This window comes from Theropithecus gelada, chromosome 3 (genome assembly GCF_003255815.1).
Source record: "Theropithecus gelada isolate Dixy chromosome 3, Tgel_1.0, whole genome shotgun sequence".
In the NCBI taxonomy this organism is placed as follows: domain Eukaryota; kingdom Metazoa; phylum Chordata; class Mammalia; order Primates; family Cercopithecidae; genus Theropithecus; species Theropithecus gelada.
Genome location: NC_037670.1, coordinates 108,608,635 through 108,631,218, shown reverse-complemented (window position 1 = coordinate 108,631,218; position 22,584 = coordinate 108,608,635). Strand labels below are relative to the sequence as shown.

At 37.9% G+C, this 22,584-nt stretch overlaps 1 protein-coding gene across 4 annotated transcripts in view; it reads right to left on the bottom strand.

Annotated features, from left to right (window-relative positions):
* Positions 1 to 8,573: 8,573 nt before the first annotated feature.
* Positions 8,574 to 22,584, bottom strand: part of PON3 (paraoxonase 3) — a 30,985-nt gene continuing 16,974 nt past the window's right edge. For 3 of the 4 annotated variants that reach the window (XM_025378545.1, XM_025378547.1, XM_025378544.1), the window contains 6 exons: positions 21,248 to 21,413; positions 16,425 to 16,551; positions 12,936 to 13,136; positions 11,831 to 11,912; positions 11,433 to 11,561; positions 8,574 to 8,832 (listed from right to left, as the gene is read on the bottom strand). In XM_025378545.1, coding sequence (XP_025234330.1) covers positions 8,674 to 8,832; positions 11,433 to 11,561; positions 11,831 to 11,912; positions 12,936 to 13,136; positions 16,425 to 16,551; positions 21,248 to 21,413 — 864 coding nt within the window. In that variant the 3' untranslated portion in view covers positions 8,574 to 8,673. The remainder of the gene's footprint in view (positions 8,833 to 11,432; positions 11,562 to 11,830; positions 11,913 to 12,935; positions 13,137 to 16,424; positions 16,552 to 21,247; positions 21,414 to 22,584) is intronic. The other variant, XM_025378548.1, reaches the window with a different exon arrangement.

Here is a 22,584-nt window from a genome sequence, read left to right as displayed (position 1 = left end):
GGGAAGACAACTATTACAAATATAAAGGGGGTTATAGTACATTTGCTTGTATCACAGATCCTATTGCACACATTTTTACTAGAGGAAAACCCTGTAGCAGTTGCTCAAGCTTTATTCAACATCAGGGAATTTATATTGGAGATGAGTCTTGCAAATGTAATAAGTTTAGAAACACTGATTTTTTTCCCAGAAACTACAGCCTAGAAAACACCAGAGAGTTTATACTAAAATATAAATTTGCAAATGCGGTAAATATAAAAAAAATTAATTCAAAATAGAATGTATTTAAATATCAGAGAATTTACAGTAGAATAACTAAGGCACTGACACTTCAGACATTACACTAAATCAGAGTGTTGGGTATAAAAACAAATCCACAACTACAGTTTTTAGATACATGATTTGCATGTAACTTTAAAAGGAGTGGATTTTTGGAAGCATTGTAATTACATTGAAAGTATACTTGTTTCCTTGAACAAAATTTTTTTTAGAACTGCAAAAAAAAAAAAAAAGACTCACACTTCTACAGAGGACCACTAGACTGTCCATCAGTGAGACACGAAAGAAGCGAAATCCTGCCCCTGTCTCCCTTGGACCTCGCTGGATACCACTTTCAACAACCCACAAAACCACCCTGCCCTGACAGCAAGAGGCCAAGACCCACAGAACAATCATCACTATCCTTCTGTCAGCAGGAAGTAGTTACGAAGACTGACCTTTCTTTGTCCATTTTCCCAAAGAACTGGGTTAGGAATGTTAGAGTAGGTAGTTTGGCAGACACGAACAGGGCAAAAGAGGCACCCATCCCGCCGCTGCTTCCATGAATCTCAGGCGACCATCAGATGATCAGGCGATCAGGTTATGGCCAGGTGGTTGTTAAGCTGACTCACTAAAATAGTAATTGGTGGCAGCTGATGCCAGGGACAGGCAGGTTCCCAGTAGATTGAAAACACCTGAAACATGATCAGCAGCTTCCCGATAAGGTCTCAGGAGTTGGGTGAGTGGGCCCGAGCATGCACACTAAGAGGCAAAATGGTGGAGTTTAACTGGTATACGAGCTTCCTCTAGGAATGCTCAACTGGTAAGGGAAAAATGCCTCAAGTGAGCACACACAAAACTTCAGTAAACACATTGCATATGCAGCCCCTCCCAAGTGCTGGCAGGCCACTGCACACGTGGAGATCCCACCTTAAGGAAAAATCAAGGAAGGAGAGCTGCAAACCTCAGAACTACGCCAATGTATAAAAACCCCAAGTGAAGGATTGGATGAGGCACTTGGGTCTCTTAAATTGCCCGCTTGACCCTCTTCCAAGTATACTTTCTTTCCTTTCACTCCTGCTCTAAAACTGCTTAAAATAAACTCTCATTCCTGTTCAAAAACTTGCCTTGGTCTCTCACTGTACCTTATACCCCTTAGGTAAATTATTTCCTTTAAGGAGGCAAGAATCAACTTGCTGCAGACCCATATGGATCCACCACTGCTAACAATCCTAGAGCTAACTACCATGTTAGTTTTTTTTTCTGATGTTTACTATTTCCCTTCTTGAACTTTCTTTGATCTTACTTTGCTGTTTTTTTCTATCAACAAAAGGATGACATTACCTCTTTAATATCAGTCTTTCTTCTTTTCTAATATATTCATTTAAGAGTATAAATTTTACTTAAATTTAATTTTGGTTGTTTCCTATAAGACTTTATCTGTTGGAAAACTTTCATTCAATTAACATCACTTTCTTATTTCCATTTTACTTCTTTCTCTTTTTTTACTCACGGATTATTTAGAAATGTTACATAATTTTTCAACATGCAAATTTTCTAGGTTTGTAAAAAATTGAATCTAAGCTTGATTGCATTGTAGTCAGACAATAGATACTATTATCAAGACTCGCTTGATAGCCAGGTATATAGTCAATTTTTGTAGATGCTCCTTGTGAGCTTGAAAGAATGTGTTATCTGCATTACTGAATTACTTGGCAAAAGGTTCTATATAATTCTGTTAGGTTAAGTTTGCTAATTGTGTGTTTTAGGTGCTCTCTATTCTCACTAATCTTTTAAAAAAACTTTTCTAGTTCTACCAATAAACAATGAATGCAAGTTAAAATCAACCATGATGACAGTATGACTCTTTGTATTTTTCTTGTAGTAGTTCAGCAAATTTTTGCTTTGTATATTTTAAGGTTGTATTAGAAGGAAAATGTACACTTAAAATCACTCTACCCCGTCTCTACTAAAAACACAAAAAGTTAGCCAGGCGTGGTGGTGGGTGCCTGTAGTCCCAGCTACTTGGGAGGCTAAGGTAGAAGAATGGTGTGAACCCAGGAGGCGGAGCTTGCAGTGAGCAGAGATCACGCCATTGCATTCCAGCCTGGGCGACAGAGTAAGACTCCATCTCAAAAAAAATAAAATAAAATAAAAAAATAACAAACATAAAAAGAAAATCACTATATCTTCTGGGTGGTCCCTTCTATCCGTGTTAAAACTTTTACTCTCAAAATCTATTTTGATTGATAACAGTATAGTTCTTCCCACCCTTGACTCCTTTTAAGGTCTTTGAGTTTGATATTCTGCAATGTCACCAACATATGGCTAGGTATGCATTACTAAGTCTCAGTATGATTAAAATATTTTCTCTACCCTCCTCTTTTCTTTTGTTCCTTTCCTTCTGGGGATCCAATTTGTCCTATGCTAGATCTTCTCACTTTTGGCCTCCATGTCTTTTTTAGAGTTTCCATCTCTCAGTTTCTCTGTGTTACACTGAGTATAATCTCCCATGAACTATTTTTCATTTCACTAATTATCTTTACAGATCTGCTTCATTTCCTGTTAAATTCATCCATTAAAGATTTTTGTTTCTCTCTTTCATTTTCTTTTCTTTTCTTTTTTTCTTTTGGTCCCTAATGTCCTTGACACAACCCCACATTGCTTCCTAAAAACTGACCTCAAAAACTTAAGAATGAATTCAGGTCCCTTGCCAATAATTAGCCAAATGCATCACATAATCCATGACTTTATTTGAGCCTAAGCATGTTTTGGCCTGTCTTTATTTGCAACCTACATGGCCTCACTAGTCATCCACCTTTAGAGGGTGTATTTAGAGGCTTTGTGTGGGGCCAGGTGCAGTGGCTCATGCCTGTAATCCCAGCACTTTCGGAGGCTGAGGCAAGTAGATTGCTTGAGCCCAGGGATTTGAGACCAGCCTGGGCAATGTGGGGAAACCCTATTTATATATATATATATATAAGCTGGGTGTGGTGATGCACACCTGCAGTCCCAGCTACTCAGGTGCGGGGATTGCTTAAGCCCAGGAGGTCAAGGCTGCAGTGAGCCATGATCACACCATTGCACTCCAGCCTGGGTGAAAGAGAGAAATCCTGTCTCAAAAAAAAAAAAAAAAAAAAAGGCTTTGAGTAACTATCCCAAGGCATTTGAGTCCTGAAGATTAGAAATCATCCTCATAGCCTTTCCAATGGAGTAACACTTTTGGTGTGCTTTGAAATTAAAAAGTGGAAAATGTTTCCCTCAGATTGTGAGAGCCTTTACAAATGTATATTTGAACAATTTTTAAGCTGCTGTACCTCAATAATAAAATGTTTCCCGGCTACTCATTAAGTTTTAAATTTCAATTACTAGATTTTCATTTCTAAAAGTTCAATTTTATATTTTTCAAATCTGCTGCAATTTTTTAATATAATTTACTGTATCCTGGGTTTAAAATTGTCTTTTATTTCTTTAAACTCTGTAGGTATAGTTATTGAGCCTCTATTTGATCATTTCTGTATTTGGGGTCTCTGCAAGTCTGTTTCTGCCATCACTTGTTTCTGCTGGCTTTTGTTTCTCCTGCTCTATTTCTTTGGTTACTTATTTATTTATTTATTTATTTACTGTGATTTGTTGCTCATTGCTTAGATAATTATTTGTTAGGTTTCTTAAGATCTAGGATAAAATCCAGAGAGGATATGTGTTTGTTTCTGCCAGGTGAGTAAATATACTACAAATATGGTATGACTTTATACTAAATTTATAGCTTGAGTTTTTTTTTTCCATTCAATTAGTGAGAATTTGACTCAAAATCTGAGTGATGATAAGCAGATGGATATCATCAACAATCTTGAATTTATTTCAGCAATATTAAACTAATCAGCAATATTAACTTTATTTCTTCTACTTTTTTCAGTCTCAAGACAATTTTCATTTTAGGTTTCTGGGAGTGGAAATATTGAACGGGTTTATATTTATTTCAACCTTAGATGAATATTGAGCCCTTTGGGGTCAGAGGGTTTTGGTTTTATAGGCATTGGTCCCTTATTAGACTCCTCACTTTAGGATGAATTGGGATTTGGCTTCTGTTCCCCTTGCCCTCTGAGACATTAATACCCAAAGCACAAGATCAATCAGTTAAGATGCCCTCAGGGCAAGAGCAAATTCATCTGGCTTACCTTTCTGGATTTCTGGTTTCCTTTAAATTATGATTTGCTGATTCCATATTATCTTGTGATATATTTGATGCTTTCAAAAATATTTTATCTATTATCTTTTGTTGTTTATATTAGGCTGTTTTGTTCTGAATTATTTAGCCTGCTGTATTGCCAGAAATCAAAGATGTCTCTTTAAGATATAAAAAAGTTTATGTCATTTATTTTTAAAAGTTCTACTAGACTTTGAATTTATTGATTAATTTGGAGAGAATTTGTATCCTTATAAGTTCACCTTATCCAGGAGCCTAGAATATGTATTCATATATCCAACATATTTTCTAGATCTTTTATTAGAGTTTGAACATTTTCTCCATAGAGGTCTTGTGTACTCTTGGTTAACATATTTCTTTATTAAATGCTGTATAGCTTTTCTTGCTATTGTGAGTGCTATCTTCTCTTTGATTCAAATTCATAGTTTTCATTGCTATTAAATATTATTATTTAGCTTGTATCAGGCAACACTGTTGAGTATCCTAATGGTACATCTCTTGGTTCTATTGTTTTACTTTCAAGTAGGTGATTATGTAATCTACAAATAATAGTTCTATTTCTTCCCTTACAATTCTTACAGTCCTTATTTCTTTTTCTTTGTTTTTTGAGACAGGGTCTTTCTCTGTTGCCCAGACTAGAGTGCAGTGGAGTGATCACAGCTCACTGTAGCCTTGACCTTCTGGGATCAAGTGATCCTCCCACCTCAGTCTCCCAAGTGGCTGGGACTACAAGAATGTGCCACCATGCTGGTTAATTTTCTGTATTTTTAGTAGAGATGGGATTTTGCCATGTTGCCCAGACTGGTGTGGAACTCCTAGACTTAAGCAATCTGCCCTCTTTAGCTTCCCAAAGTGCTGGGATTACAAGTGTCAGCCACTGTGCAGAGCCTATTTCTTTTTCTTATCTTATAGCATTGGTCAGGACTTCCAATCCTATGTTAAACAACAGTCATGGTAAAATAGAGAATCTTTGTCTTATTTCCAAACCCAAAGGAAATACCCCAGCATTTTGTGAAGCATTAGTTCCTGCATTTGATCACTTTCCCCAAAAACTAGAGTGGTTTCTGCTACCTGAAACTAAAACCTGTTTGATGCCAAAGGAATATAGAATGAGAATTTTTCTGTGATTATAGAATCAGCATCGAAGGGCTCAAAGATAAAAACAACAAAGCACAAAGTACCCCACATTCTAAAAATAGCTGAAAATACTTGAAGTCAAATATCACAACCAAAGCTTGTTTGTGGCTCCTGGAAGAGTTCACCTACCCCTAATCCTCACCCTTGTATTCCCAATTCATGTCTCTGATAATTAAGCAGAAAGACTGGGGAAGAGAAGATAATTAATTATCAAAATACAGCATTTATTGTGAGGAGTGATTCTTCTCCTTCCCAAGCCAAATGAAGGAAGAGGCTCAACATAATCACATAAAGATTGGGAGTGCTTACACAAAGGGAAAGTTGGTTGAGATAACTGTCTAGGCTGCAGGCCTGTTGGTAAACCTGTGCCTCCCTATGAAGGGGAGAAAAAACTTATTGAAGGGAGATAACAAGGCAAAGAGAGGAAGATAGTGGGACAATCAGCAACCCTATCCTTTGGAAAGAATGGGTAAATTGCCTACTCCAGGAGGAATCCAAGCTTCAACCATCTTGCCAGGGCCTCTCCCAAAGAGAGGACACACTGAGTAAGGGGATCCCAGTAGCTGAAGTTTGAGAGTGACCTACTTGGAGCAAGAGCAGGGGTGAAATGTAAAAGAGATTATGCTGGATCTTCCACTGGCATTTCCAGGAGAGGGCCAACTTAATAACCCATTGGTCTTAGCCATAGAACAAGCAATAAAAGATAGTAATCACATGTCCATTAGCAAAAGACTTTAAGTCCTTTCCACTCTATCCTGTTCCAATTCTGATAAAGCTAAAACCATAAAGTGTATCAGAACTTATTATTTTCCAAAGCCTCATGTAATTGTATTTTTGAGTCCCCACACATTGTTTGGAAGCACAAATCAATATATAAAGCAATTCCAAAGCCCCCTCCTAATCCCGGGAGTTTTGTCTAAAATCCAGGAGGGAGAGCTAAAGCATCATGGGAGACAGCTGGTCTTTGATGTCACCGTCTAAACTTTGGTCTCCATTTGAATCAAATGACTACTTATTTTCTTTTTCCTGACAGAGAAACCTTTTTAAGTCTATCAGTTCTTTCTCTGCTAACCCCCATTACCTTCTGTGCACATGGGAATTTGCTTCTGAGCCAAGTTCAAGTGCAGGTGTGATGCCATCCCCAGTAAATCACACTAGCATTTCTTCTCTGTTTTTCCATCAGGCTGAGCACAGAGAATCCCTAGGGCTTTGTGACTTTCCCAGGCCCTCCCAGGGAAAGGACACATTAGTCCCTCAGCAATCAGATCACCCAAATTTCCTGAGGGGTTTTATCCCCCAGCCTTTCTAACTTGGCCTGAGGAGAAGGCAGAGCAGGATCAATTCTCAGGAACTCACCAGCATCTAAATTATCTTTGTTTTTTCCTATCTCTCTTTATTCTCCCCTAGTCTGGTAAACATTATCTAATATAGTAAATATGAGGGTTAGGGACTAAAACAAAGACTATTATATTCTTCAAAACTGATTCTACTTATTTTCTTAAATTATGTCTTTATTTTTTTTCTGTGTTCTCTTGATAGCTAGGCTTTTGAAATTTAAAATCTGATAATTGACTATAGCATTCTGCTGAATGTTTATTCCTCTTTGAAGCAATGAAAACTATAAAGTCTTATAGTCAAAATCACAATGGGTTACAAGGGGGAAAAGGGAGAATTTTACCCTGCAAAACTTTTCAGCAAACTTACGTATAACTGAGCAATGTAAGGATGTAAACTGGTCTCCCCAAATCTCTATCCCCAAAAGAGAAAAAGCATCAACAAACCACTCCCGAATAAAAGTCACAAACAGGGAAGGGAGGTGCTTGGGTGCTCTTACTTTCATTAATGGTTTGTTTGCTAAAAGTTGTACTGGTTTTGGACCAAAAAAGGACACTTCTATTCATTCTCATCAAACTAAGTTTAAGGTTGGTCTTTATGATAGTACATTAGGCCAGAACCATTCTACTCATTTCAGATTCCTTAGGGCCAAATTTACTGGAGATTGCTTAATAAGTGTTTATTGAATTAACCAGAAGAGCAGGCTAAAAGCAGTCAAAGACAACTGCCTTAAGGCTTCATCTAAGATTCAGAGCCCAGTAGGTTAGCAAAACAGTTGTCCCTCAATAACCGTGGAGGATTAATTCCAGGACTCTGATGGATGCCAACATCCCTGAATGCTCAAGTTCCTAATATAAAATGGCATAGTATTTGCATATGATCTATGTACATTCGCCTATGTAGGTAATATCTAGATAACTTATAATACCTAATATCGTGTAAATATGACGTAAATATGTGTTGTACTGTGTTGTTTAGGGATTAATGACCAAAAAAAGTCTGTACATGTTCAGTACAGATGCAACCATCCATTTTTTTTCCAAATATTTTTAATCTCTGGTTGGTCGAATCCACGGATGTAGAACTCACAGTTACAGAGGGCCAACTGTACTTTAGATACAAGCATCAATACAAATAACAGCCTATTACAGATAAGCCCCGTCTGCCCTAAGGTAGCCTCTGAGGCCCATCTGTCAGATTTCTCAGAACCCGATTTCCTATGTGTCAGTACCCTGGGAGAATGCAAGTTCTCATGATGCTAATTCTTGCTTTATCTGCAGACTGGAACACTTAATTAACAGTCTATGCCCAGCACAACTTGTGGGAGAGAACAGGGGTTGTAAATACGTGAACATTAGCTTTTCTCTTGGTCTGGACTGTAGGAGACCCAGAACATCAAAACTGTAGGAAGAAACTTGGACCCAGTTACCAAGGACCTCTAGGTGAGTTGGAGACCTCACTGGACATCGTCCACATGTTTTATTGTAGAAAGAATACTGGGGCTGCTAACAAAGAGCTGTAAAGTTTGGCTTCTTGTTGGACTGTCATTAACCTGACTTGCAATTTGATGGCTATCATGGAATCTCTGTCTGCTCCTTTACTTCTATCCATAAGAAAAGCCACACTCACTGGTTGTTGTTTGCTATTTACTTGCAGTTCCACTTATACAATTATCAGCTTACTTTTACCAAATATGTAGACTTTTTTTTTTTTTTTTTTTTTTTACCATCTAGCGTCTAGAGCTCACAATACAGAGTTTTGTGAAATACGGTGCCTATGAGAATTTTCCCACGGTACACGGAAGCCACAGAGGTGCCCTGAAGCACAGAGCCATTGTTGGCATACACGGTGCTCACCCTGGGTTTCTCAGACAAAACATTCTGGATGCGAAGTACCTGTTAAGAAAAAAATCACTTATTAGTATATTATGTGAGTAAACAGCTGTTTCATGATGTTGTCCTTCCCAAACATTCCAGGATGAATCTATTTTTCAGAAATCAGAAGCTAAAATCTGTATATCTTCAATAACTTGTTCTTCTTCTGATGAAAGTACTAATGTCATAAAGATATCTATGCACCAAAGTGAACTGGCTTTCTGACATTAGCCAAATTCTCAGGGATGACTTACACAATATTTATAGTGCAGGCATCCCTTACAGAAGGAGGTAAGACCCAGTGGATACTCTTATTTAGTTCTCAAGTGGATAGCGGTCATCCCTCTGTGGGAAGAATCTTACCTTTGAGATTACAGTATGGGGAGAGAAACAAGACAAAATAATGAAGAAACAACCAGTTATCCAGTCAACCCAACCTGATGGGATGGCAATCATCACAACTGGAGCCCCTTCACATCTGCAAAGTGGCTAGAAAGCATAAATAATGGATACTACTTTGGAATTCCATCTGACACATCACTGCCTAGTACTGTTATTGATCCCAGGATTAATACACTTAACTTTGCTAATCAGTATATATTTAAGCACTCAGGCTTCCAAATAGCCTGGATGAAGTTCACTCAAACAAAATACGATTGGAATTAAAGGAAAACAATTAGAAATTTATGAGGTGTGAGTCTATATTGATATCTCTTATTAGAATTGAGTTTGTTATTTTTTTTTGTCTTAAGGGAGATCCTTCATCTCAGGTTTGTTACACAAAAATACTTAAGCTTTGATTTCATGTAGAAAACATGAGATTCAACCGAAAGTAAAGGGTGTCATAATTGTGACAAAAAAGTCTTATCTAAAATTTTAAGACTTTTTTGTCACAATTATGACACCCTTTACTTTCGGTTGAATCTAAAATTTTAAGGCCGGGCGCGGTGGCTCAAGCCTGTAATCCCAGCACTTTGGGAGGCCGAGACGGGCGGATCACGAGGTCAGGAGATCGAGACCATCCTGGCTAACACGGTGAAACCCCGTCTCTATTAAGAAATACAAAAAACTAGCCGGGCGAGGTGGCGGGCGCCTGTAGTCCCAGCTACTCGGGAGGCTGAGGCCGGAGAATGGCGTGAACCCGGGAGGCGGAGCTTGCAGTGAGCTGAGATCCGGCCACTGCAGTCCAGCCTGGGTGACAGAGCGAGACTCCGTCTCAAAAAAAAAAAAAAAAAAAAAAAAAAAAAAAAAAAAAAAAAAAAATTTAAAAATAATTCAACTTGAAAATAGAGGTATGAAAAAGATCCTAAATAATTTTCCAATAATCCTATGTATCATATTTCATTTCCTTAAGGCAGACATTGTGGTTGAGCTTTTGAAGGAAAGTTTTGTCTATCACTCTTAGGGGTATATATCTGAGGCAAGGATTGCTTCCTAGTTTAAGGTAACAATTCTGGTTCTAGGCTTAGGCTGGACTTGTGTTTCTTTTTACATTTCTTGTGTTCTTTTTAAGAAGCTGTGACTAATACATTAATAAAAAAAGAAAAAATCATATTTTTAACTGAAAAACAGCAATATTGGAAGTAGAAATAACTGTATGTCCTAATTTACCCACTAGACCAATTACCGGGTTTGAATTTGAATTTCATTTTCCCAAATCCCCAAATATGGATTCACACATTTTAATTTTTTTCAAACTGTACTTTCTCAATGAGGCCTACCCTGATCCCTGACTTTAGTAGTAGGACTTGCCCATCCTCCTGAATATAGTAATCCTGATCCCCTTTACTCTGCTGAGCCTTTTTTCCCATAGAATTTGCCATCTTCAAAGTTACTATGTAATTTACTTATTTCTTATGCTTATTGTTCATTGTTTGTCCCCCTTTCTTCAGATCAGGGATCTCTGTATATTTTTTCTGATATATCCTAAGCATAAGAACAATGTGTGACACAACATAGGTACTCAATAAATTTTTGTGAATAAATTTCTGAGTATGTGTGCCTAGAATTTATAACTATATATAAATTCATTAAAGATTTTTAAATTGTTAACCTTAATGCCATAGAAAATGTACTATCTTATAATGTTGTTTTTAATGTAGAAAATTCAATGGATTATGCTATTGTTTTAGAAGAGATATTTTAAAATAACATAAATGATATTTTGAAAATAAGACAATTTTCAACACCATCATATAGGTTAGAACTTGCAGGCAAAAACTCATTTTATTTTGAGATGACAGTTATTTAAATCCTTTTATCTGAGCATCATGTTGAACAGTGTGAAAGAAGATGGTACCATATATAACTCTCTGTCTAACTGCAAGACCTGCTCAGAGACTATCTCCTGATTGGAAACATGATATGGCAATCTGGGTCAATATGAATAATTGAGCTTATGTTTTTCCATTATTCCCAATAGCAAGAGTTATTGAAGAGTTAATGGTCGTCTAAAAGAGTTAACGAACCTTATCTCCCTACCTGTCAAAAGCTTTAGTTTTCTCATATGTAGAATTTCTTTAGTTCTATAACACCACATACAACCGGCTTAAATTCTAGTCACCCCAACAAATTTGTTCTTGCAGCTTTGCCTGTGAGCTCAGAGAGGCATAGGAACTTACTTCTGATCCTGGAGGGTCCTCAGGGTTATAGATCAGCAGCTTCATAGGATTAGGATGGCATCCTGCCAAAATGTCTCCCGTGGCAGGATCGACAGTCAGGTTATCTACTAAGGTGCCCAACTGTATCACCTTACAACAAAGAGGGAGTAGTGAAGACATTGTCTCAACAATTCTCTGCTTTCTTCCCTATTCATCCCCACAACCCCTACAGCTCCTTCTGGCACCTAAAATTGGTATTTTTAGGGGGCTTTGCTTCTGTATTTTAGAAACGCATGCATAATCTCACTGGCATTGCTCTCAAACAGCCGTGTTTTCCTCATTCAAGGGGCACATTCCTGGGTCAAGTATGGGACTAAGGTAAGAAGTCAGATTGTGTGGGCCAGACAGGGTACTCTTACCTTCAGTTGAGTTAAATCCCAGTTATCATGTTTTTCCATTATGTGAATGTTCTTAGCTGCTACATCAGCTACATAGACATACCTTTGAAGTAAATGACATTTACACTTAAGCAAGTGGTAATGAGAGACAACACTCACTTTCATTTTGGAGAAGAGGTATAAAAATTCACACTCCTTCAAAGTACAACTGCAATCCTTTTCTAAACCACAGTTAAATAAGATAATGGAGTAGTATTTTTAATATTCTTGAAGTGCTTTAAACAGGCTTTGAATATGAGTTATGACCATAATGAAACTGGTGTTTCTACATTACATATATAGGCTCAATCTTATTACTTCAAAGTCACAACTTTTTCCTTAAATTGAATGAAAGTAAGTGAATCTCCTATAAGGCCAAAAGTATATATACTTCTAAAAACTAGTGCTTGAAAAGAAGTATCAAATGACCATAAAATTCAATCACAATATTTGAAAAGAGGAAGGACACTGAAAGGTGTTTTCTACAGGGATCATCTCTGTTCATTATCTCAAATACACATGTTAATATTCAAGGTACTTCTCTTTATTTAAAAAAACCTTCAATTTTTAAACCCTTTTAAAAAGTGTTTTCTCATAAAATTTCATGCTGTTTAAAATAGTGTTTTCTCATTGAATAGTCTGCTGTTGTAAGTCAGTAAGTCTGAAACTTCTACAATCCCTATGCCCAATCTAAGGTAGCCTTCCCTCTCTCCTAAGAGCTTTTGTGTAACTGAACTTAGCATAAGTGGTCAAATACTTTCTAGTCTCATAAGGGGCAGAAGTATTGCTCATTTATCTTCCTTTTTAGTGGGTTAGGAAAGTGTGTTTCAAGAGTTATGTAAAAATTTGGAATGAGGTCCTTTTATGCTTAAGTCCACGTCCCTCCTTTAACTAGGAAGAACCTGAAGTCCAAGGAAATAAATGGATTGCTTAGGATCACAGATTTAGTGCAAATCCTGGCCACAACTGATCCCTCCACACATATATTCACTATGTAAGCCTACGTAAGGAAGTAACTACCTCGTAAGGAAAGGAGTCCACCAAAAAGTCAAGGGCAAAGGATAGAAAAATACATACAAGAGCTTACTTCTGGTCTGCTGAGACTGTGATCCCATTGGCACTACAAAATCCTTTGGCCACCACTTTAACCTCTCTTGGGCTGTAGAAAAGAACATAAGTCCAGCGAAGATCCAAGATCATCTCAAATAATGACAGGAAGGAGTTGGTAAAATAGTGGTCTCTGGTGGCATAGAACTGTTCTGGTCCAAGTACCACAATGTCATTCACACTAAAGTGAAAGAGAGGTGGAAAAAGAGACCCATGAGTTATTTAAATATCCTTTATCCTTGTCAAAATCACTCATCTCTACATAGACCAATACGTTCATCAATTTGAAAAAGGATACATGAACTAGTATGGATTAAGGAATTCCACAGAAAGTCATGATTCTGCATTGCCCTCATGGGTTTTCTTTAGTCATTTATTATTTTCTCACTCTTCCCTTTCACAGAAGTCAGTGAAAAGAAATAAATTCACAAATGAATCTCAAACTCCAAAATCTGTTGACTTGTACATGTTGATCATGGTTATCTGTGACAGTTGTAGTGCAGTTCACTGATAGCTATGGTTATCCTCCTTCAGGAATTACACTTCCCCATCCCCTTGCAGTTAGGCACAGCCATGTGACTTGCTTTGGCCAGTGAAATGAAATGAAATGAGGTGAGTGGCTTGTAGATGGAAGATTTTAAGAACCAGTGCTTGCTTCACCATGTTTCCCCCATGTTCCCACAGTAATGATAGAGACTGTGGTCCTCCTACGGCCCTGAATGAGGATAATATGAAACTGAGTTCCTAAATAACCTACACTGGATACATAGCATGTATGAGCGAACAAAACAAACCTTGGCAGTTTTGAGCCATCAGGATGTTAGGGTTTTGCTGTCCTGTTATCAGAGCATAACCCAGTTCATCTGGACCTTTATATTTTCTCTGAGTAGATGGAATTATGAGTGATATTCTTTCTTACATTCTTCAATATCATTGACATTTTAAAATGGAGCAAGTCTTGTTCTTACAATCAGTAAGAACAATAAAGTCATTTTTATTTTTGAAAAGAAAAAAGTGACTTGAAAAAATAATGCTTAAACATTTTTAGATTAAATTTTAGGGAGGAAAATTTGGGTGAATCAGGAAATACTTTGAGGTTTTGATATATAATGATTTTCCCGAAGTCACCGGGCTACTCACCTTTTGCATCTCAGCTTAAGCATTCCTTACTCCAAAAAGTATTGTCTGACACCATAAATTAGGTTAAAGTGCCTCATAATTTGTTTCTGTAGCTCTCTGTTCTGCCCCCTTGTAAGTGCTTATCAATGCCTGTGCCAGTGTACGTACCCTCAGGCTCCTCTTTAGATCCTCATAGCCTCACCTGCCTTGTTCCAGCTGCTATTATTTCAACCAGTTCTGCACAGGTCTGACATACTTCCCACAGGGGCAGCCTAGCAGTGTCTCAGCTCATGCCTGCTGTGGGCCTCTTGCCTCCCACTTCCAGACTTCATGTTGACATCGAGTCATAGGATACCACAAAACTAGACTTGCACGTGCACAACCACCAAGAATGTGGGAGAATGAAGGTCTCTTGAGGCAAATCTTTGACTAACAGGAGATGGGGCCAGTGGATAAACCCTTCTCCCTTTTTCTCCTCGACCAGATTGTCCTGAGATGCAGCTTGCGTTGATTACTGGAGGATAAGCCCATGATTTCATGCAGTCAGTTGTACTTAGTAGTGGTTGGCTTAATGACGCCTTTGCTGGACCTCCCTCACTGTGTGTTTCCTAGCGCTGGCACAGCAAAGAACCACAAACTCAGTGGCTTAAACACCAGAAATGTACTGCCTCACAGTTTTGGAGGCTAGAAATCCAAAACCACATTGTTGGTAGGGCCATGTTATCTCTGAAGGTTCTAGGGAAGGATCCTTCCTTGCCTCTTCCAGCAAGACATTCCAGTAGTCCCAGGCATTCCTTGGCTTGTAGATACATCACTCCAATGTCAGTATCCATCTTCACATGACATTCTCCCTGTATATCTGCCTGTCTTCTTGCAAGGACACCAGTTCTACTGCATTAAGGGTACTCTATTTCAGCATGATTTTATCTTTACTAATTACATCTGCAATGACTCCATTTCCAAATAGTGTCACCTTCTGAGGAAGTGGTGGTTGGGATTTTAACATATTTTTTGGCGGGGGAGCAGAGCAGGGAGGGCAGGGGGACACAAAATTCAACCCATAACATTCTCCCTTCCTTGCCTCACACTGGTTTCTTAAGTCTGCTTCCTGGGATTGTACTCCCTAATGAAGTGGCCACATATCAGGTGTGCCCTCAGGCTGCACTTTCTGGGAGACTGTTCCTGTGAGATCCTATGCTAATGCAGTTGATCCTCACAATCCACCAGTTATGTAAGTCAGGCAAATGAGAATCCCCATTTTGCTCAATAAATTGAGGCACCAATTAAGTGACTTGACACAGTTTCCCAGCAACCCTGTGGAAGTCCTGTTCTCCACTATGGCCTCAGAACCCAGCACAGTGCATTAGGAGCAGAGTTCAATAACTTCAACCTCTCTTACTTCTACCCTCTGCATTTGTTTCCCTCATATTCTATGGGGAGAAATTAATACATGATGTTGAGAAAGAGAGCAAAGGAGAGAAGATGAACTTTCTTTTCTTTTCCTATTCTTCCATCCCATGAAATAGTTTACTGTTTTGGAGTCAGTTTTTTTAGTGTTAAGCCCATTTGGTAAAAGATGAATTCTTTATTGTTTGCTACAGCCTTTAAACAGGCAGCCTGTCCACTGAAAAGCCTGTTATTTTAATGAATGCAGGAAGAAAGATGTTCATTGCAACTGAGAGCTCAGGTTTGAATTCAGATGGATATAGGTTTACACTCTGTTTCTGCCACTTACAAATTGTGTAACTTGGGCAAGTTACCTAACCCAAACCTTCTCTAAGTCTTAGTTTACCCATGCCTATTATTAAAGGCTTTGTGAGAATTAAGTTAAATTAAGTATTCTAGCATAGTGCCTGGCACATAGTTGATGCTTAACAAATGTATTTTTTATAAGTGCCCACGGGCTTTTAAAAAATTCTACTTTAAAGCTGTAATTAAACAAAGAAGTGGCTCCTCTGGAGGTTGGTTATAACACCCGGTGGGCGAGGCTCACAGAACACAGCCTACCAGGACAACCAAAAAAGGGTGTAGGTGTTTAAACAGAGACCGATAGTAGGTATTGAGTTGCTGTGGTAAAGGCGATGGAATTAGAGCTGCGAATCTAATTGAGCACCTTTATAGGATTAAAATGCTTTCAAAATGCTGGAAAATAAAGGCATATTCAATACCTAACAGGCAATTTCTAGTGAGGTGCTGGGAAGAGTCACCATGGGAATCATTAGAAAGCTTTAGAAAAAAATCTAAAACAATTTCAAAACAAAAGTTTAAGAAAGCCTGCTGAACCAAAGAAAACAAAGCACACAGCAGAGGTGCAAAATAAATAGAACTGCATAATACTTTCATTCCATACCTTTTGAGAAGTTCGTGTTTTATAGTTTTCAGGTATACCAGAGAACGTTGTTGTTCCTCAAATTTAAATATCTCCACAGTGGACTTCATGTGGGGATGATTCACAACATAAAGATACACTGTATGGTCTACATGGAAAAAAGGCATAATTTCCAAGTAAGTTACCTCTATCACAACTAATATTAGACTTGTTTTAAAACTTGGTCACTTCCAAAAGTTTTCTTCATACATCTTGCATTTGACTCTCACAGTCTATCTGATAGGTAAGTCAGACAAATACCAGAATCCAGATTTAATTGAGGAAATTGAAGCTCAGGAGGCGAATGACCCATCAGCAATGTCATCACCACAAAGTGGCAGAGCCAAGACGTTTTGCCATAGTCACTTCACCCTTATATGCATATCCTGCCTAACAGGAGCCTACAGAACTATAATGATGCATAAACAGGAATGTGGTTCCCCAGACGGCCCTTCAGCAAGAGAAGTGAGTGCAAGCAAACAAAACTTTGCTGAGATGTTGTGTGTGTGCAATAATTATCTGCATTGCAACAGAAGCTGAGTAAATGTCAGGGCAGTGTAAATACCTTAAAATAAGCAACATTTCCCAGCTAGACAATGAATTTCTGACACAAGCCAACATAACAATATTTAGTGAGCCCAATGGACATGGCATGTAAATACGAATGCAAGATAAAACAAACTAATTCCAGGTAGTACCCACCTCAGAAATGTCACCTACCCATTTCAACTGGAATGTGAACTGCTGTGAACAGGATTGAGGGTAGTAATTTGGCCTCTGAGAGTGCTGTCTTCTGACTTATCAGGAGTTCTAGGTTTGACGAGCTCTGGAGTTTTAAAGGGTCTGGCCCCATTGTAGGACTTGATCTGTATTCATCTTCCCTATTCCTTTCCCAGATGGAGTTTTTAAGCACGTGATAGAACAAGCCCAAACCCTGAGATGCAAAATTCATAACCAGGACCTCTGAAACACACTGGGCACTTTGATGCACATTAAGGAAAGGTGCTTGCTCACAGATGAAATCTTCTTTCTGGTCTGATCCAGCTCTGTTCCAAGGCTCAGGGCTTGGCAAACAGAACATGGGTTGGATTTCAGCCCCAACACGGACCTTCAGTCTTTTGCTAGACACAGTAGTGAACAATCATATGTGCTGCCCTGGTTTTATTTCTTCTAGTGCATCTACTGAATCCCTCTTCCCAAATAAGACATACTCAGTGAGAATACTTTTCTTCTCCATCTCCTCATTCCATCTCTATTTCTATGTGTAATATTTTGGCCTTATGAATTAAACACACAATTAAGGGAGATGACAAACAAATAAGATAAGCTGTGAATCATAATATACTCAACTTATGGAAGCCTGATTATATGACTGAATGTTATTGTGTAAACGTGTCCCATCTCGAAAAAAACAAAACAAAACAAACAAACCAAAAAAACACAACAGCAACAAAAAAAGAAAAAAAGCCCCAACTCCACCTCTACCTCTACCTCTAATACTACCCCATGCAATGAAATAGTTTCAGGTAAATCTAATCACTTATTATACCATCTCCAATGAAGAATCTTATGTCTTATATAGTGTGAGGCAAAACAGTTGTGGTTTTAAAATTATTTAAATAGAGCCCTAATCTCACTTTAGTAAGACACAGGATTAGAAGTGAGACCTCTTCTGTCTGAGTTCTGGATCAGCCATTTACTAACTGCAGAAGTGAAGTCACACTTTACTGTATTCCTCTAAACTTCATTGTATGCATCTATAAAGTTGAATATTATTATGTGCTCTGCCTGTCCTATAGGGTTCATTTATTTATTCATCTAATATGCGTTCAGAGAGTACCTACTGTGCATCAGATACATTCTAGACTCTCAGAATCCAGCAATGGACAAATCACATATGCTTTTATGGTGATTATATTTGAGAGAGGAAAACAAGGAGGAAAAATTATTAAATAAATTAAAACAAAGAATACTACAGTTGGGAGACATGTTCTTCATAGAGTGTCATTCATTTGAAGAGTAAGTGTTAAGTTTAGGAACTTGCTATAGAGCAAGAGCAGGAGAGGGAAAGAAAATTGGTATCCTTTAACATTAAAAAAAAAATAGTTACCTCTGTAGGCTGGGAGTGGTGGCTCACACCTATAATCCTAACACTTTGGGAGGCCAAGGCAGGTGGATCCCTTGAGATCAGGAGTTTGAGACTAGCCTGGCCAACATGGTGAAACCCTGCCTCTACTAAAAATACAAAAAATTAGCCGGCACGGTGGCGCATGCCTGTAATCCCAGCTACTTGGGAGGCTGAGGCAGGAGAATTGCTTGAACCCGGGAGGCAGAGGTTGCAGTGAGCTGAGATTGGGCCACTGCACTCCAGCTTGGGTGACAAGCAAAACTTTATCTCAAAAAATAAAAAAAGTTAGTTACCCCTGTAATGAATGATTTTTAAAAAGAGGTACATTGAGAAGAAATATAGAGAGGTACACAACCTGGAACAAGATGGTGGGAAGGCTTCCCTGAGAAGATGATATTTAAGCTGAGGCTTCAATGATGACAAAGAGTGAGCCAGAAGTGGCACAAGGACATTCCAGGCAGAGGGAACAGCAGATGTAAAGATCCCGAGGCATGAGACACTTCATTGAATGAAAAGAAATCCAGTGTGGCTGGTCCAGAGAGTCTGGGGGAGAATGGTTTCCTGTGAAACTGGAGAGCGTACAGATGCCAGAATGTACAGGGGAAGCACCCAGGAACACAGGCCATTCTGGAGATTTGGGGTTTATCCTCAGAGTGATGGAACAACATGGAAAATTTGATGAAAAGAGGGACATAATCAGATTTGCATAAAAAGCAATCCTTACTATGACAATGAATTGAAGTGGTATGAGAAGGAAGGTACAGTTGGGGGCCCATGCAGAATCAGGGAAGACATGCTGGGCCCTTGGACTGCTGGTGGCAGTGAGGATGGGGAGAGGTGGACAGATATTTCAGACTGGAGAGATATTGGAGAGATACATCAAACAAAACATTATAATGAGTTGATCGAAAGGGCCAGGGAGAGGAAGTGTCAAGGTTGGGCTCAGGATTTTATTTTGGGAAGTAAAGACACCATTATAAATGAAAATAGTTTATATATTATAAACCAATGAAAAATCGTTAGATTCAATTATCTTTTAAAGCAGAGCTTGCTAAGCAAATAAAAAGTGTATATAAGATTTCATGGAATTCTAGCATTTCAATTTGGCCCTCCTTTCATGTGGTCACTGTTAGTGAGGTTTCCCTGTTCTTACTTTTCTTCATGCTGTATAGACCCACAAATATTTTAAAATTAGATGTTTGAAACTATGAACTGTGAAGAAGTCAAAAATAATATTGGAAACTGTTGTTTTTAAAGCATATATGGTATGTTAATAACTGTTATGTTTTTTATAATATATTTTTGAGATATAATTCACACACCATTGAATTCAGACTTTTAAAATGTAAACTTCAGTGTGTTTAAGTATATTCACAGGGTTGTGCAACCATAACCACTATCTAGTTTCAGAACATTTCCATCACCCAAAAAGAAATCACCTACTCATTAGCTGTCATTCCTTCTTCCCCACTCCCCTGGCTCCTGCCAACAATTTTTTCTGTCTGCGAATTCACCTATTCTGAACACTTCATATATATGGAATTACATAATATGTGGCTTTTAGTGATTAAATTCTTTCAGTTGGCATTATATTTACAAGCTTCATCCATATTATAGCAATGCATGAGTAGTTCATTTCTTTTTATTGCCAAATAGTGTTCTATTGTATAAATGCCTATCACATCTTATTTGTGAATTCATCAGTTGATAGACATTTGGGTTATTTCCACCTTTTGTATTAGCAGTAATGCTGCTATGAACATTTGTGTACAGGTTTTGCATGGATATGTTTTCAATTCTCTTGAGCATGCACCAAGGTGCAGAGTTGCTGGATTGTATGGTAACTCTATGTTTAAAATGTTGAGGAAATGCAAAACTGCTTCCCAAAGTGGTTACATTATTTCACAATCCCACTGGCAAAGTAAGAGGGTTCCAATTTTTATACATCCTTGCCAACATTTGTTATTGTCTGTCTTTTTAATTATCACCATCCTAGTGGGTCTGAAATAGTATCTCATTCTGGTTTTGATCTGTATTTTCCTAATGACTAAGGATGATGAACATCTTTCATGTGCTTACAGGCCTTTGTGTATCTTAGGAGAAATGTCTATCTAGGTAGATACTTTGTCCATTTTAAAATTATATGATTTGTGTTTTGTTGTTAAGTTGTAAGAATTATTTATATTGTCTGAATACAAGTCTCTCATCTAATATATGATTTACAAATATCTCTCATTCTTTGGGTTGTTTTTCACTTTCTTGATGGTGTCTTTTGAAGCACAAAAGCTTTCAACTTTGATGAGTCTAATTTGTTTTTTTCCCCCTTTATGTTATGTTTTTAAATGTCTCACAGTTGTCTTTAGTGACAACTAAACTAAAGGGTCTTTAGTTTATATGTTAGATTTCTGAGAATGCTATTCAAATAGGTTGTGACAGTCAAACAAGAAGACAAGCGAATAGAAGGAAGAGGAGGAGACCACATAGGGCCAAAAATACTAGTGTTCCTTCTTTAATGCAATGGTTACAATGTTTTATACCTATCTATCATTTTACAAAAACATATGTGTATGGTAAAATATCATCCTCTCTCTTTCTAGTACATAAATATTGAGGGGCTGGAGATAAATGGTTTCTATTTCCCTCATTTCCCCCTTATCCCTAAGCATACAGGCTTTACCTTTGTCGATGAAAATACTGATCCCATGTGGATTAAATAATTCTTTGTCAAATCCACCACTGATTTCTAGTGCTTGTGCCCTTGGATTTTGTTCATTCAGATCCATCAAGAAGATTTTTCCTGGCTCATCTGGTGCAAAGTTTGGCAGGCCTGGATATTTTAATCCCTTTTAAAAATAAAGAACAAGTGTGCACACATATACATATCAAAACAATATTTTCATATGGAATTTAAAATCTCAAAGCCAAATAAGAATGTTCAAAGTGCTAAATTTCATTTAGATTTCTGGGCTTTTTCACTCTGTCAGCTGTTTCCATGATCTGATCTGGGGTGTTACTGATGTCATCTAAACATTGGCTATAAACACAGAAAGAACCATATTCAAGATAAGGAAGAGTTTTTAATTTAGAGAAAAGGAATTAAGCCAAAAAATATAACGGAAGAGACTAGGCTGTTACTTTGTGTGAATTCCTTCACATGCCTGTACCTCACATTCCTCATCTATAAAATGAAGAAGTTCAAATACATGATTGTAAGATTATTTCCAGTAGTGGTATTCTATAACTAACCTTCCTCAAAGCAGAGAGAAGGGGTGTATAGTTTAATTGTATCGTTCCCATTCCTACATTGATTATATCATGTAGTGGCAAACAGTAGAGCTGGCCAAGAATCAACATAAGGATACCAGTCTTATAGAGTTGACTATTTTTGACCTATTTTGTTCCTGTAGGTATGTCTGAAAATTCTGACATGAATGCTTTACTCATATATCACAAAAAGTTTATTCCAGTAACTTGGACAGTGGTCCTTTCTACTGTTAGGATCAGGTAGCTATCAATCAACAATAGGCATCCTGAATGCATGAAGCCTTTGCTGCATCTGAGTCCACTGTGACAAACCTTGGGGTTGGTTTATTCTACACCAGTTACAAAACAGTCCACTTCCTCTCCGTGTCCCCCATCTATCACTGGATTGGATATATATCAATATCAAAAACTTTATATCTTCTCTGCTACCTTTATCTTCTTTTACAGTCTATTGCAATTCTGTCTTTCCTATTTCACCTTGTCTTTCTGCCTCTTTCCCTCTCCCTGTCCTTTCTACACACACATACACATACACTTATAATACTATTACCGGCTCTTCAAACTTTTTTTTAGAACAGTCCTTGTATGCCCAAATCATATGCCCAATGTTGTCTGGAGGAAACCTGGCTTTTCCCAGACAACACTGGCACTACTGAAGCTCATCAGAGGAGGCAATGTTCCCTCTTTATTCTCCTTAAGTCAGCACATCTGGAGAAGGGATTGGCATGTCCCTAGCCACAAACTTCTGCT